The sequence below is a fragment of the Rattus norvegicus genome, chromosome 1 (genome assembly GCF_021556685.1).
Source record: "Rattus norvegicus strain SHRSP/BbbUtx chromosome 1, alternate assembly SHRSP_T2T, whole genome shotgun sequence".
NCBI classification, from domain to species: Eukaryota; Metazoa; Chordata; class Mammalia; order Rodentia; family Muridae; genus Rattus; species Rattus norvegicus.
In genome coordinates, this window is record NC_141534.1 from 31,921,980 (window position 1) to 31,936,587 (window position 14,608).

Here is a 14,608-nt window from a genome sequence, read left to right on the forward strand (position 1 = left end):
GGGCCAGTTTGTTAACGCAGTGTACTAGGAAACTGAAACAAACAACAATAAAAGACAACAAAAGTAACCCTCTGACTCCCAAGCCCAGGAATCTCCCAGACTAGCAAGGGTCCATCCCCAGGGAGGGAGGGAGGAGAAAAAAAATATCTCCTACCCAGAAACCGACTTTAGGTCTGTGCTGAGTGCCCATGCATTTCAAACCAATCCCTAAAGCCCAAGCAACCTTCATTTCCCCCTCCATAGGCACCGACTTAGTTCCTCCCCAGGCCAGTCTGCAGGGGCTTTGCTTCAAGTACCCAAGATGACTTTCCAATACCCTTTCTAACAAGACCCCAGCAAGAGGCCACTAATTTCTATGGCACAAAAAGCCACTGGAGAGAGATCCTTTTGTCAATATCAACTGGCCTACAATTTCCCATCCTCGGCCACATCAGCCTATCGGAGCTGGCAGATGTTTAGACAAGATTTTATAAATCGTTCAATCTCAGCCCATAATGAACCCCAACTGACCATTCCAGAGCAGCCCAAAGCACCAGAGACCTCCCCCGCTGGGCTCCAATAACGCTCCCCTGCTGCACTGTTATTAATCATGGGATGAAATAGGTGAGCCTCTTGAAAAATAAGTGTATGATTGATTAAAGGGCAATCTAAGGAGCTATTATTCTTGCTTTATAAACGTAAGTTATATTCACTCAATTTATCTTTGCAGAGGAAATAAATGGTTGTTCGTTTCTCCACAGAAATTTTATTATATGGGTATCCACATAATTTGAGAAAAGCTGAAGTGACAGAGTGGTTGCTTTTATGATACTAATCAAAGGGGCTGGGTTATTTGGCTGCAAATTCCAGACTGGTCCTGTAATTAGGAGGTGAGTAGACAATAAATAGACAATGTCTGAGGATGTTTAAACTTTTCTTTTCCCCGAGGGGAAGGCTAAGCAGAGTGCCATAGTAAAGAATCTCCTTCCCGCCCCCCTCCTGTTAGTGGGAGCTAAACAGAAAGAAAAAGCAAAGGGGTTCTTCAATAAATGTGCATGATCTATATCAACTGAGATATTGCAGGCTGACGAAAACAAGTGTTCCCATCAGTCATTTCCTGTGGGAGGGCTCCCCAGTACCAGTGGGAGGACCCTTCTTCTCCACCACAAAAGAAGATAAAATGCAAAGAGGTGACATATCCTTTTATTTTTTTTCATGTTTTAGAAATTTACACTAAGAAGGGATTTGCATATTCAGAGAACAAAAACCTGAATTACTTTCTCGAGACACATTTGCCTGTAAATAAACTAAAGCATAGGTATTTTCCCTGTTGCACATTAATCTCTCTCAGGTCTGCAATTTTCAAATAAGCTTGAGAAGGAAGTTTATTTCACTGGGCTCTTCACTTAAAAGGTGAGCTAGGATCACCTTTGGGGCAGGAACCAGGGTCAACACTGTAGCTCCTACCAGAATGGCTCTCCAGGAAAAATGAGCCCCGAACACCATTTTCTTGTAGGCTCATCTGTTTTTATTTACAGTTTTAGATATAAATTAGTAGAGAATTCATGTTAAACAACCAACAGAGATTGTATAACCAGCAATGTTCAAATAAAAACCAGGCAGAATTTATTTACAAAAGTTTTAGATTTCATTGCAATACAACTTGCATAAATTACTAGAAGCTTTATGTCATTATAAAAATAAATATCAAATTTGTTTCCACTTCTGAAGGACCCAAGTTCTTCAATCACATTAGTTCTACCGTGTACATTTTTTTTTACAAATAAATTTTACAGCAAGTTCTATCACACCTATAGAATATATACCGTGGCAATGAAGTGAAGATATCCTGAGAAAAAACAGATTGTTTCCAAAAGTCACACAAACATAGGGAAGCTATACTATGCCAACGAGTTCTCATATGCCCAAACAACGTGTGTCCAGTCCTTAGAGTCTGTGGGTTGGCAGTGCAGTCTGCATCCTCTATACAGTGGCACAAAATGTGGTCCGCATTTCCACATCTGGGGTTTGTATCTGTGTATTTATGAGCTTGGGAAGGGAGAATGGCCTCCTGACTTTTTTTTTCCAAAGCAATTGTGACACCTACCTGTGGACCAAGGAAAAGACCAAATCATCCCAAATTCTTCAGTTCCACATCAACACATCACAACACACAAGCTTGTGTCTCCTGGCTCTGCCTCTTTGCCATCTTCAGTGGCCAGAACTAGCAATGTTGTCTAGTTGTAAATTTCTGTAATAGCTCTGGGCTAGAAGAACTATGGATACTGGACACCAAGACCATGAAAAACCAGGCCTGCTGGTGTCTCTTCAATTTTATTCTGAAAACAATATCCATTACGGGTTTTAAGGGTTTTACTACTCAGGTTTCTGCACAACTCACTCATTAGACAAGATGTCCTTTGTGTGTCTAAGCAGTTTTGAAGCACACAGAGATGCCCAAATTTTTTAAACCATCATCAACCAACAACACAGTGGTAGGATGTGTGTGTGTGCATGTGCGTGTGCGGGTGTGTGTGTGTGTGTGTGTGTGTGTGTGTGTGTGTATACTCTGTTTAGAGAAGTGATTCTCCAAAGCAGAACTTGAGCAGAAAAGAAAAAGAAAACTATAACACAGAAGGCAAAGAGGCTAGAAGAAACCCAGACTCTATTCTCCAGCCCCAAGAGGCAAAACCACACCACACTGTACAGGACAAGGGCTTGGGACTGGATGCCGCAGAGGGAACCCACTTACTTGCACTGCTGAGCTTGGCCCTCCTATAGGTAGGGCTGGACGCCTGCACCAACAACTGCACAGCCCTCACTGGCATCTGTCAGGGGAGGGGCAGTTAGTGAGAACAGCCTACAGCCCCTGGCAGCTAAGTACCTACCAGCTCTTACCCTGCAAGGGACATCCCAGGGAATCTAAGATCCATTTTACTTATGCTCTTTCCTTTCTTCCTCTCCTTGAGCCCCAGTCTCAAGGATACAGAGTTAGGAACAATGGAGGTAGTGTAAGAAAATTAGGCCTCCAAGAGTTCTGAGAGAGTTCCTGGAACCTGTGCTCTCCTTGAGCCAAAGGCAGACAGAATCCCACTAAGGTCCACTTTTAACCAACACCACAGAAGAAAGACTACACCCACCAGGGATCAAGGACAGATTGCATTTCCTGCCAATAAGTTTGCCAAAACAAAATAGTTACAATTATAATATTAACAGTAAATTAAATAAAGAGTAAATAAAGCAGGATAGACCTAAAAATAGGGCTAGCCCTTTTTTGCCTTCACTCTTCAACCGGCCTCCCCACACTGGCCTCCCAAATTCTGGGTCTGAGAAAAGGCTAAGTTTGCCAAAGGTCTCACACCCCCGGTGCCCATTCCCAGGTTTCTAGCTAGTTCTGATTCACCAGGATCCCTCCCCGCGGGCCTCAGGCAGCCTACCTTTCTTGGGCTCGTAGCCGCCGCCCGGAGGCCTGTAGTGGGACTCCAGCGAATGCGAGCCCGCCTTGCCCGCGTCGCTGGCCGCCTTTGGGATGGCGTGCAGTGTCTCGCCTGGTGAGGAGGCCGCGGTATTGTACCGCAGAAGGCCCTGGCCTTGGAGCGCTGCGTTTAAGTTCCCGTAGTTTGTGTAGTTGCCATAGAAAGGGGACGTGTAATAGAGGTGGCGGCCCAGCAGCGGCGAAGCAGAGTAGGGCGAGCCTCCCGGAGGGGCCCCAGACGAGGCAGGCGCGGCGGCAGCGGGCAGACCCGGAGGCCCGCACCCTGGGCCCAAGCTTGGTTGCTTGAGGTCCGACGTGGCTATCTCGGCCAGCGACCACAGCTTGGGCTTGCTGGCAGGCGGCGGCGCTCCAGGCGACGTCCGGCTGCCTAGGGGCGTCTTGCCACCGCTACCACCGCGCGGCGCGGCTTCGGGCGCCGGGCTCAGCAGGGGTGCCTCCACGCCGGTGAGGGGCGAGGAGGTTACGGGCTTGGGCGGCACCAGATCCCGCTCGCACTCGTCTTCATCGTCCTCCTCATCCTCCAGGTCCTCAAACTTGTCCTTACACTCAGAGCCCGATTCGCACAAGGGATCCCCGGCGCGGCAGGGCAATTTCTCCCCATCTGACTCCGCCGAGCACGAGTGGTCGGTGAGCGAGTCGACGTGTAGACTGATCCCTGTGGGGACGCGAGGACGGTGGGCAGAAAGTTGGGCCAGCGGGAACACCGCACTCCCATCCTCCCTACATTCTGCACCGGCCTTCCCATGACTCCGCACCTCACCCGAGGCAGCATTAAACGTGGCCCAGCATCTCCGCAAAACCCGGTGACTCCCCAACCCAAATCCATTTGCTAGGCCTAGGTCTCCTTGAGTGACAGGTGCGTAGTGTTTGCCCCAAACCTCAGCCCGCCTGGGAAGAAAGCTCCCTGAGCCTTCGCACCGACTGCTGCCCTGCTCACCTTCGTCCTCCGCGGAGGTCTCTGTGCCGTCCTGTGCCTTGTCTGGATTCTCCTCCTTGCTTCTGGAAGCATCTCCCTCGTCCTCGTCCTCGTCTTCGCTTTTGTTCCTCGGGGCCCAGGTCATTTTGTTCTCCTTCTTGAGGCGCCGGCGCGCGTTGGCGAACCAGGTGGAAACCTGCGTGAGGGTCATCTTGGTGATGATGGCCAGCATGATCTTCTCTCCCTTGGTGGGGTACGGGTTCTTGCGGTGTTCGTTGAGCCAGGCTTTCAGTGTGGCAGTGGCGTCCCGCGTGGCGTTCTTGCGGTACGCGGGGTCGTTAAGCTGGTATGGGTAGGCCGCGCTGCCATATGGGTGATAACTGATGGCGCCAGTCATTCCGGTGGTGTGCGTGTCGTATGGCGAGCCCTGGAACCCACAACAGCCTGTGAGTGAAGGGTGCATGGGGCCCTCAGGCGTCACCCTCAAGGCGACCCTCCGTTGGCCCCCTGCTGCCTCTCCTGCTAGGTTTCTCTGGGTTGGAAACCTTTCATCAGTCAGAGAATCAGAGAAACACAAGGCTCGCTGTTGAAAAACAAAACTATTGCTATTTGATTCTAGAATTTTGTTTTAACACCTTATTTTTTTCTGAAACGGCATAGTTTCCCGAGTAGCGCGAAAAATGTCTAACGAACATAATTTTTGGATAGTCCCGCAGTTCTGCAAGTAGCTTTTTTATATCTAAATTTCATCTGAGGCTTGCCGCGCTGCTCCTCCCCCCTCCCCTCCTTTATGTAGCTTTAAAAAGATACTTCGCAACCCCACTCCGCTATTCACCCTCTGAAGCAGTGTAAATCCAATTTGCAACTCAGAAGCCAGTCAGCGTTTCCAATTCTTCAACTACGTAGTAATTAGCATTTTAATTCATCCTCTAACGTTTAACTACCACACGTTGGTAACCTTCTCCCAAGGCCTGGTTCCTACCCAGGGAATTCCACCTAGAGCAGACCCCCTCCCCCCATACACAATGTCTTCACACGCCCCCAAAACTGCCAGGACCAGCATTGGCAGGGCCCATTCTCAGGACTCAAGAGATACTCAGGCAGATCCCGGATCTCTGGAGCTGGAGCCCATAGGCCAAGTACGAACTCTGGCAGCATTTAGCGGGTCCCAAACCCGTTAACACATTTTTAATATTTTTTTTTTTCCTGAAAGCCGGGTTGGCGAGACAGAGAAAGGCCAAGACTACAGAGCTTCGGCCTGGGTCTAGGGCAGCAGCCACAGGCTCACGCGCACACCCCCCCCCCTACACACCCCATGACCCCGCCAGTACCAGTCAGGCCAAGAAACCCAAACCTGGCAGCATTGGCCCTAGAGGCCTGGGCAGCGATGGCCCTCGGCTCGGAACCACGCGGAGATCAGACGACCGATTTCTCAGCCCCAGCAATCCGCAAGCGCGAATTAGAGCTAACTCGTGGCCCAGGCACGGGTAGAGTAGCACTTCGCCCGGGCTCAAGGGAAATCAGCCTACGAGCTCTGCCGGTCAGTCCCATCTCTTGTTTAGTGCGGCAGCGGGTGCTGGTGACTTTGGAGCCGCCGCCCGCGTCCCGTTCCTAGCACCCGGCTAAACCTACACCCCGGTCCCGGTCTCCCCAGCCCCCACCCCAAAGCGGTTACCATGTAGGACGGGAAGCCGGCAGCGGCGGCGGCGGCAGCGTCGGCCGAGTACTGCAGCGGGCTGCCGAAGCCGGTGGCCGCCTGCGCTGTGAAGGCCGCTGAGCCGGGGTACGGACTGAACGCGGAGCCCGAAGCCGAGCGCGCCAGCTCTTCGCTGCGCGGCGCCGCCAGCGCGGACGCGCCGTACGCGGGGCACGAGTAGAGCGCCAGCGAGCCGGGCGCTTGGTACAGGTAGCCCTGCGGGTAGGACATGGTGGGCGCCGGGCGCAGGGCCCGCGTCACACGGAGCAGCGGGCAGCGCGCGCGGCGCCCTCCATCCACGCCCGGCCGGGGCGCACCGGGGCCGTGGGTCGGGGCAGGCTGGACTGGAGGGCGCTAGCTGGGCGCGGGGCTGGCGGATCGGTGGGGCGGCGGCGGCGGCAGCAGAGCGGAGCCGGTGGGCGCAGCCGCGCGCCAGGCCGGCGGTCGGGATTTGGGGGAGTCTGCAGTCAGGAGTGAGGAGTTGAGGAAGGAGCGCTCGAGTTTCCGAGGGACATTGGAACGCCGAGCTGTCCGTCACACCCTCATCTGCATATTCTGGTGCCCGCCCCTCCCCTGCTCCGCCCGCCGCCGAAGCCCCGCAGAGGCCGGGGGAGGGGCAGAGAGCGGAGGGGAGGGAAGTGGAGGGGAAGGCGGAGGAGTGGCAGCCAGAGGCTGGAGGGAGGGACGTGCAGGCTTTTGTCGCGCAGCCGCCTCTCTCCGCTCCCGCCCCGGCCCGCAGCCGGCAGCGTTGAAGCCCGGCCTGGCCAAACTGGGCGTAGCGCTCACCCCCTCCCACTGGCACGTCCTCTCAGCCACGTCCTCGCACCCGGCCGCCGGCTCCCGCCTCGGCCCAGCCACCTCCCGGGGCCCTATCCGGGCACTGCCGGCGCTCTTGCTGGACTAGCTCTGGTCGAGCAAAGGCCTCCTGCAGTCGGGCCAGGTCCGATCCACCTGGGGGAACGTACGGATCGGACACCCTGCCACCCAGAAGATAGCGGCCCAGGTCGCATCCCGTGTCCAGTGCAGACGCCGCAGGGAGCTGGAGGGCAGTGTGGAGACACCTGCAGAGTTGCCGGGCCGTCCCACTTCTACAGTCCTCTGTCCGCCTGTCCTCAAGGCTAAGGCTGCCCAATTGGCCTCGCGTCTGGTCTCCTGCTCCTGGCGCCTGGGCTGCCAAGCATCCACCCGGAATCTGAGCGTTTCGGTTTGAAGCTGTGGGAGGCCCCGAGATGAGGTTTCTACCCAAGTCCACAGAGAAGATTTCAGGCGGTGTTAGGAACATCATGTCTGTTAGCGTCTGGAACACTGTCAGTGAGTGACTCGCTTCAAAAAACGCCCTTCTGGTCCCCAAAGAGTTTTTGTTTTCTTTGGTTAAGTTGAATGCGTGTTCGAATTTGGGGGAGGCTCCTGCCAGGAGAACTGACTGACTTTGCTAGAGTATCCACTGCCACTTCTCGAAGGGATATGGGCCAATCGTGTGGTGGTTCAGGTCACCCGAAGTCCGGTAGTTGACTCGCGGGTCCTGAGGGCCCGAGGGACCCAGCCTTTAAACTTTTTTTGCTCGCACCTGCTCCCTTTTCCCCAAGTGAGGGTCCTGGGTGGCCAGGGAGGGCTCTGGTACACTGGATGTGAAGGAGCGTCAATGGGTGGCGCTTGGGACTCGTAGGGGTCAGGTGTGAGCTGGCCCGGGAGGGGGCGCCCGCCCAACAGGTGTCTCCTTCAAGCTTGCTCCATAGAGCACAAGGACGACGCCGGCTGGGGCGCGTGCCTGAGCTCAGATCTGCAGCCATTCTAACCTCAGTGGGTTCTGAAGCTAGTAGAGGGCGTCAGAGTTCTCCCTCCTGCGAGCGCCTGGCTTCTGCGTAGGCCTGGGCTGTGGCGCTCCAGCTCTTGCGGCAGCCAGATCCGTGACATCCAATGAATGCTGTAGTCGGCGGGCGGGCCGGGCTTGAGTTTTGTCTTGTCCCAGGGAACCAGGAATCAATTGTACTGACGGAGATAGTTTCTCCAGAGCCTTTGGTTGGCAGGCAGGCAGGCAAGTTTATCACTTTTGGTAGGTACTTTCCAGGCATTCTACTCAAACTGCCACCACCACACATCCTGCAGACCTTCTGAGCCCTTTTCAGCAGTCTCAGTACCTACGCACAGGCACAGCCAACCTCCCATTATACCTTGGGCCTACAGTGCAGACCCTGGGTGGGGCATCCTCATTGGGGGAGAGGGAGGGGGAGGGAGGGAGGAGAAGGGAAAGGAAGAGGTCACCACCCTAGCACCCCAGTACAGAGCAACTGGGTGGAGCCAAATCAGTTTATTCAGACATTTTTGTTTTCACAGGAAGGGAATTCTTTTGGGAAGGGGCCCTCAGTGAGAACTCCTGTACTGGATAACAAAATACCACAGGTCAGACTGAGGCACATAGTATCTTCCAATTAAATTGGTTTCAACTTTTTATATGAAGCATCTAATTTTTATCCGGGGAATGATTCAGATTTTAATCTTTTCTAAAGATTAGTTTTCTACCCTGGTTTCAATTTCAATGGGATTTGCCCTACCTTTTCCTCCTGACCTATGCCAGGTATGGAGGAGAAAGCAGCACACACACACACACACACACACACACACACATACATACATACATATATATGTGTGTGTATGCATATGTATATATACACACACATATCAGTAGCACGGAGCAGGTCCTTGTCCCTATATTCAGCTGATTCAGACATTAATTAATTACATAACCAGACAAGTGTGCTTGACTTTGTCTCCTTGTGCCCATGGACATCAAGAAAGTGCAACCCTATTGCTTGGCACAACCCATCTAGACCAAGGCCCCTCTGTATTTCCTCCATGAAATATCTTCCACGAAAATTTAAAATGTCCATCCTGCTTTCTATTACTAATAAAAACAGCCTACCTTGTACAATTAAACAGTCGAATCTGACTACATGCTGATTTTATTGGCAGTGACTGTGGCAAATTAAAATGCCTATACAGGGACATTAACTTGTGAGTTCCCATTGTTTTTGGGGCATTTAAACTCTGGTTTACACGAATGTTCCTAAACTCTGGAAAAGCCTATTTTTTACTTCTCTTAGGTTAAAGTTGCCTTAATCTTTAAAAAACACCCCCCCCCCAAATGTCAATGAGGGAAATTTACTTTCCAAGTGTAGAGAGGGCCTGGGCAGACAACCCTCACTGCTACTGGGGTGACAGGGTTACCTCAAACTGCTCTTGGTTTTCAGTTTCAAAAGAGTCCTGGATGTTGTGTTTCATGTAGGAGGGGAGTTCAGATATCTCTTAGGAATCTGGTGAAATCGTTAATTGCTTAGAAAGCCCTCACCTGTGACAGTTACTCAGCCTGTGGGACCCTCCCTCACGTATACAGTGGAGTTAAAAAACAAACTATGCTATTGTTGCCCTCACGTAGGCAAAGACAGAAATATTTAGAGTTGGCTCTGGCTAGCGATTCTTTCAAGCTGCCCCGTTTTCCGTGGAGTCCACTGGCGGACCAAATATTAAGGCCAGAAGAGGAAGATCTTTCTGAGTACGAAGATGGTTTTGAAGGCCCAGGCGCTGGCCGCCGACACTGTACGGTCTCATGGCTTTCAGAAGGCGACTAGGGCTAAAGTCGCGCCGCAAGCGGCGAGGGGGCGCTGTGGCCCGCGCCTGCCGGCTTAGGCCCAGCTGAGGAAACCTGGCGCTGCCACCGTGCCACCGACGCGTGGCTGACGCCCGGCCAGTGGCCAGATCTGTCCTTTCCACGCCTGTTTTATTCGGAAAAGAAGGAAAACAATAAGAGCAGGCCATTTCAATAAAGCTAGACCTCTCGTGAGTATTCTGTTTCAACTCTGGCCTCCGTGGCTTATTTAAATTTGGGGCCCAAAATAAGCTGCCACTTTGATGCGTGTAGATATTTTTATCTTAAATAAAATGAAACATTTACTTTTAAAGTGGGTTTTCTTTAATGAAGGAAATTTAAAATTTTCCTTAAAATTTAAAATTAGGTAATTTTCCACGTATCAATTCACATTCTATTATATTAGCAGTTAGGACTTTCTGGAATGTGCATCTCCTTGCTCATCAAGACAGAAAGGAGAGAAGAAGTCAAGCTTTTGCTTCTTTTTTACTTAAGTTTCGTTTTTGTTTTGTTTTGTTTTGTTTTAAAGATTTTCAGTGCACCAACTTTAATTCCACATGCAAAGGAAGTTTCCCTCTGGTTTACATTGTATTAGGGCTACATCGTCGGCATTTCTAGTTTCTAAAGCCGACGCGCTTTCCTGGAAAGCGCCACGCAGGACAGTCCTCCGAAGGTGAGGTGGTCTTTGATGCCCGCATCCTGGAAAGAGAAGTCTGGGCCCCACCTCGGGTTCCGCAAACCAGCCTGCGAGGCCTGGCCTCCTTGGAGGGCACCAAAGAAGGCTACCCCTGCGGAGCCAGATCAGCTTTCTGCCCTGAGCTGGGGGAAGTAGGGGGTAGGAGGGAAGCACTTTTTTTTCTTGTTTCTCTCTGGAGGACGGAGAATTCCACTAACCAGTGCTTTCTCCTTTAACTCTCCTCTCTCCCTCGCTACAGATCCTGGTCAGCCATCAATTTGGCTAACTTGTCTTTCCTGGTTTTCGTTAGTGGGCAGCATGAGTTCCCAGTCTCCGTTAGAAGCCCGCTTCAGACAGGCTTCCTGAAGTTTCTCTTCCGCACAGAGTCCGGACAGTTCTCCACATCAGGCCATTCGGTCACTGTTCTCATCTCTATCTGCCGGTGTTCTGCTTCTGTCGCTCCTCTTATCTCCCAACTACGATTCTGCCGCCCGCGGTCCACCCGTGTTCTGGGAAAGGCGTCCACGAGACCCGGCCCAGGGTTTTGCGCCTCGCCAGGAGGTAGCCGCGCTGGCCAAATCTGGGAGTCCACGGCGCCGCCAGGAGGGAGCGCAGCGCGCGCAGCCTGAGAACCGGGCAAAGACTGGACTAGGGACGTAGTCTTCCCTGGGACTGTGCTAGTTTACTGTCCCAGAACTGGTGAGGGAGTTAAAAGGGGACCCATTTCAGCACGGGCTGAGAGCAGCTAAGCAACTTCACAGTCTGCTCCCCAGGCGCAGCTCTCTGGCCTAAAGGAGCTGAGCTCGCGTTCTGGGGCTTGCTTACTCTTGGTCTTGGAATACACATTCCCCCAACCCCAGGTAGCGGCTCTGGGCTGTGCGGCCAGGTTTGCAGCCGCTGGAGACTGCCATTCAAGCCCGGCCCCAGGAGCAACCGCAAACCTGTCTGAGCCCGGGAAGCGTCTTTGCTGGAAGGAAAGCGAGACAAGAAAACCCGGTCCTTCTCTAAGTCTTTCTCCAAGAAAGCAGGTCCTGCAGTGTCTGCATGGGGGTGGGCTTAATTTCCATCTGCCATTTCTCACTGGTGTGCCCAAACACCTCTCCAGGACATAGTTTAGGCAGCAGGTAACCATGAACACATCATTTTCTCACGCTCTCTCAGATTGCTCTTACATACCGGGGAATATTATAATTTTTAAGAAAACGGAGGAATGTGGGGAGGGGGGGGGACAAGGCAGGGAATGCAGATTCTAATAAAACGCCCTGGGAGAAGGGTATTGGTGCTGGCACAGAGTGGATGAGGATGCGGAGTCACGAACTCTGGAGAAGCACGGGGGGGGGGGGGCTGCACACACCTCCACACCTAGAAGATCCTGAAAATGACTGGGTCCACGGTGCTAGGGAAGGCCTCCAGACGGTGAGATGCACTTCCTGCCTCCACCACAGAGCTCCAAGCACGACCCAGGGCAGAAGGTACCCCAACTATCTAGCTCGAAATGCTTCAAAGACTTGGGAGGGGCATTTGGTGACACCTGAAAAAGCCAGAGGTAAGAGCTGCTCTCTGTCACCTTCACTGCACACTACATGGGGAATGGCACATGGGTGCTGGGGAGGCTGTGGCACAGAGTAGCAGACCTGAGACCTACCAGTGGACAGCAGGAAGTGTTGCCCTGGAGAAGCCGCTCAGGTCAGGGGAGGAGGACAGAGGGACAGTGTTGAAGATGGAATTTTGAGACAAGTGGCAGGATTTTGTGCTTCCGGACAGAGAAAGGGCTCTATAGAGTCTGCGTGGGGCTGGGCTTAGTTTCCGCCTGCCATTTCTCACTGGCGTGCTCAAACACCTCTCCAGGACATAGTCTAGGCGGCAGGTAACCAAGAACACACCGTTTTCTCATGCCTACTTCAGGCACAAGATACCTGTGTAGGGCTCAGCTCTGTCAGTAGGGCTCTGTCCTGAAAGACACTCCTGGATGGAGAAGGAACCATTGCAGGACCCTAACAATTCTTAGCTGGGAAGGGCTGTTGCATGCGGATTTATTGCTCTGCATTTTAATTTTGTGTGAGCTATTTTATGTTTCTAAAACATTTACAATTAGGTACTGGCCTTACAAAGGAGCGCCATAAGTGTGGAAGGACAGTGTGCTTCTTGGGGGAGGGGGTTGCTTGACTTTAAAAAAAAAACCTCTTAAACATTTCAATTCTGTATCACTCTTTATAATAAATACAGACATATTGAGTTTGCAGTTTAACCTTTATAACAAATGACCGATCTCTCTCTCTCCCTCTCCCTCTCCCTCTCTCTCTCTCTCTCTCTCTCTCTCTCTCTCTCTCTCTGTGTGTGTGTGTGTGTGTGTGTGTGTGTGTGTGTGTGTGTGTGTGTTGGGTGGGGTTGTTTGAGGCATGGGAGGGACCTGGACAGGGTGTTTTTCTTACAGGAAGTGTGGGAGTGGCCCTGCTCTGATCAGAACTTTATACACAGGAATTCTACAGGCCATAGATTCTGCAAGAAAGGGGTCTAAAGGCAGACAGGACACCTGCACACTTCTGTGGGAAGTGCCTTGCTCCTGCTCTGTATGGAATTCTAGCACCAGCACCACAGTGAATGGTGAATTTATTTCAGAGAACTCAAATAATAACTAGAGATGGGAGATAGGAAGCTGTGGGAGGAACCTGTGGAGGGAGCAAGAAGCCTGAAAGGGAAAGAGAGGCAGAAGCAGGGAGGAGGAGGGTTATCCTCCTACTGCAGATTTTTCCAGGCTACTTCTCTCTCCAAGACTGGAACACAGAGCTTTTTATAGAAATAATGGCTGTAGGCTCTGTCCACTTGTCCTGGCTGCAGCCGGAGGAATGGTTCTTTGCAAACCGAAGTCCCCATAAAGCCCTTGTACTGTGAGAGAAGCCCTTTATCACGGTCTTTCCCTATAACCTGCTGCAGAGTCTGAGAGGAATAATGTTTCTAAGGCTTCTCTTTGTTCTATGGTTCAAACCTGATAAGCCTGAAGCCCTGGGTTACTGCCACTACTGTCTGTCCTCTCCGTCCACAGTAGGGCTGCTTCTACTGGCTGCTACCTCCAGTAAAGCCTTCCATTTCTCAGGAATTTCCAGGGCCAATGTCACCATCAACAGGGCTTTTGCTGTCCTAGCTTTCTGCCACCGCCTCTGCCAGCCTGCCTAGGCACTAGACAAGCATTGCTTAAATGAATTCCCACATAAGGGGTAATGCCTGGCTCTTGGCTGGTCATCTCTGGAAGGCATTAGGTGGGTATGGGATGGGGCATGGACGAAAGAAAGAACCATGGTGTAGAAGTTTCTTTTAGGTGCTGATTTTCCAGCCCTACCTGCACTTGACTACGTAGCCAGTCCAAGTCCAATCATACTCTCTCATAGCAGCCTGGGCTTCTGAGGATAAAGTAAGATCAGCCTGGGAAGCCATGTTTTAAGGCCTCTTGTTCTTTGAATGTCACCATAGGCTCGGTGTCTAAATTCTTGATCCCTAGATGGTGTTGCTGTGGACAATATTGGGTGGTTGTGGGAGCAGTAGGAAGTGGGCCTGTGGAAGTAGCTGGACGTTGGCATTTTGTAGCCTGGTCCCATTTCCTCTTCAGTCTTAGTTTCCAGCATATAGATACAATGTGACCTGTTGCACCTCTTGCTGCCAAGCCCCTCCTTCTCCATGATGTAACTGTTTTCCATTGTACCTTAAATCCAAATAAATCCTTCTTCCCTTACATTGGTTTTGTCAGGTGATTTGTGTCACTTCAACAAGCAACCAATTCAGGGTCCAATAGATTAGACTATTTCAAGTAGCTTTTTGTTTGTTTGTTTCTTTTTGAAACACAGTCTCTCTATGTATGCCTGGCTGTCTTGGATTTCACTGTGTAGACCAGGTTGCCCTTGAATTTATAAAGATCCACCTGCCTTTTCTGGGATTAAAGACATGGGTCACCATACTGTATTAACATTTCACTTTTAAAACACATTTTTGAGTAGCAGTCATCCCCAGACTTAGTATTCCTTGAGCAAAGTGCATACGGTTTCATTTTCTTTAAAGTTTTTTTTAAAGATTTATTTATCTATTTTATGTATGTGAGTACACTATAGCTGTCTTCAGACACACCAGAAGATGGCATTGGATTCCATGACAGATGGTTATTAGCCACCATGTGGTTGCTGGGAATCGAACTCAGGACCTCTGGAAGAGTA

General features: G+C 51.4%; 1 protein-coding gene and 1 long non-coding RNA gene across 3 annotated transcripts; one reads left to right on the forward strand and one right to left on the reverse strand.

Annotated features, from left to right (window-relative positions):
- Window positions 1-1,166: 1,166 nt before the first annotated feature.
- Irx2 (iroquois homeobox 2) lies at window positions 1,167-6,585 on the reverse strand. Its single transcript, NM_001039505.3, has 5 exons — window positions 6,067-6,585; window positions 4,413-4,818; window positions 3,417-4,130; window positions 2,732-2,807; window positions 1,167-2,086 (listed from the first exon to the last, which is right to left on the reverse strand). The coding sequence occupies exons 1-4, from the start codon at window positions 6,316-6,318 to the stop codon at window positions 2,755-2,757; spliced, it is 1,425 nt and encodes a 474-aa protein (NP_001034594.1). The 5' UTR covers window positions 6,319-6,585; the 3' UTR covers window positions 1,167-2,086; window positions 2,732-2,754.
- A 143-nt stretch (window positions 6,586-6,728) lies between these two features.
- On the forward strand, window positions 6,729-14,231 carry LOC148006900 (uncharacterized). 2 transcript variants are annotated; one of them, XR_015644915.1, is made up of 2 exons: window positions 6,729-9,921; window positions 10,666-14,231. It is a non-coding gene; the product is annotated as an uncharacterized LOC148006900 (long non-coding RNA). The 2 variants fall into 2 exon arrangements; XR_015644916.1 differs by having other exon boundaries at window positions 6,740-7,398.
- Window positions 14,232-14,608: the final 377 nt, after the last annotated feature.

Excerpts from the sequence above, each read along its gene's own strand:
- Irx2 (NM_001039505.3), bottom strand. The coding sequence starts at position 6,318 with ATGTCCTACCCGCAGGGCTACCTGTACCAAGCGCCCGGCTCGCTGGCG. Across the intron at positions 4,819-6,066 it reads CCGGCTTCCCGTCCTACATG|GGCTCGCCATACGACACGCA; the intron begins GTAACCGCTTTG and ends TGTGGGTTCCAG. Across the intron at positions 2,808-3,416 it reads CGGCTACGAGCCCAAGAAAG|ATGCCAGTGAGGGCTGTGCA; the intron begins GTAGGCTGCCTG and ends CTCCCCTGACAG.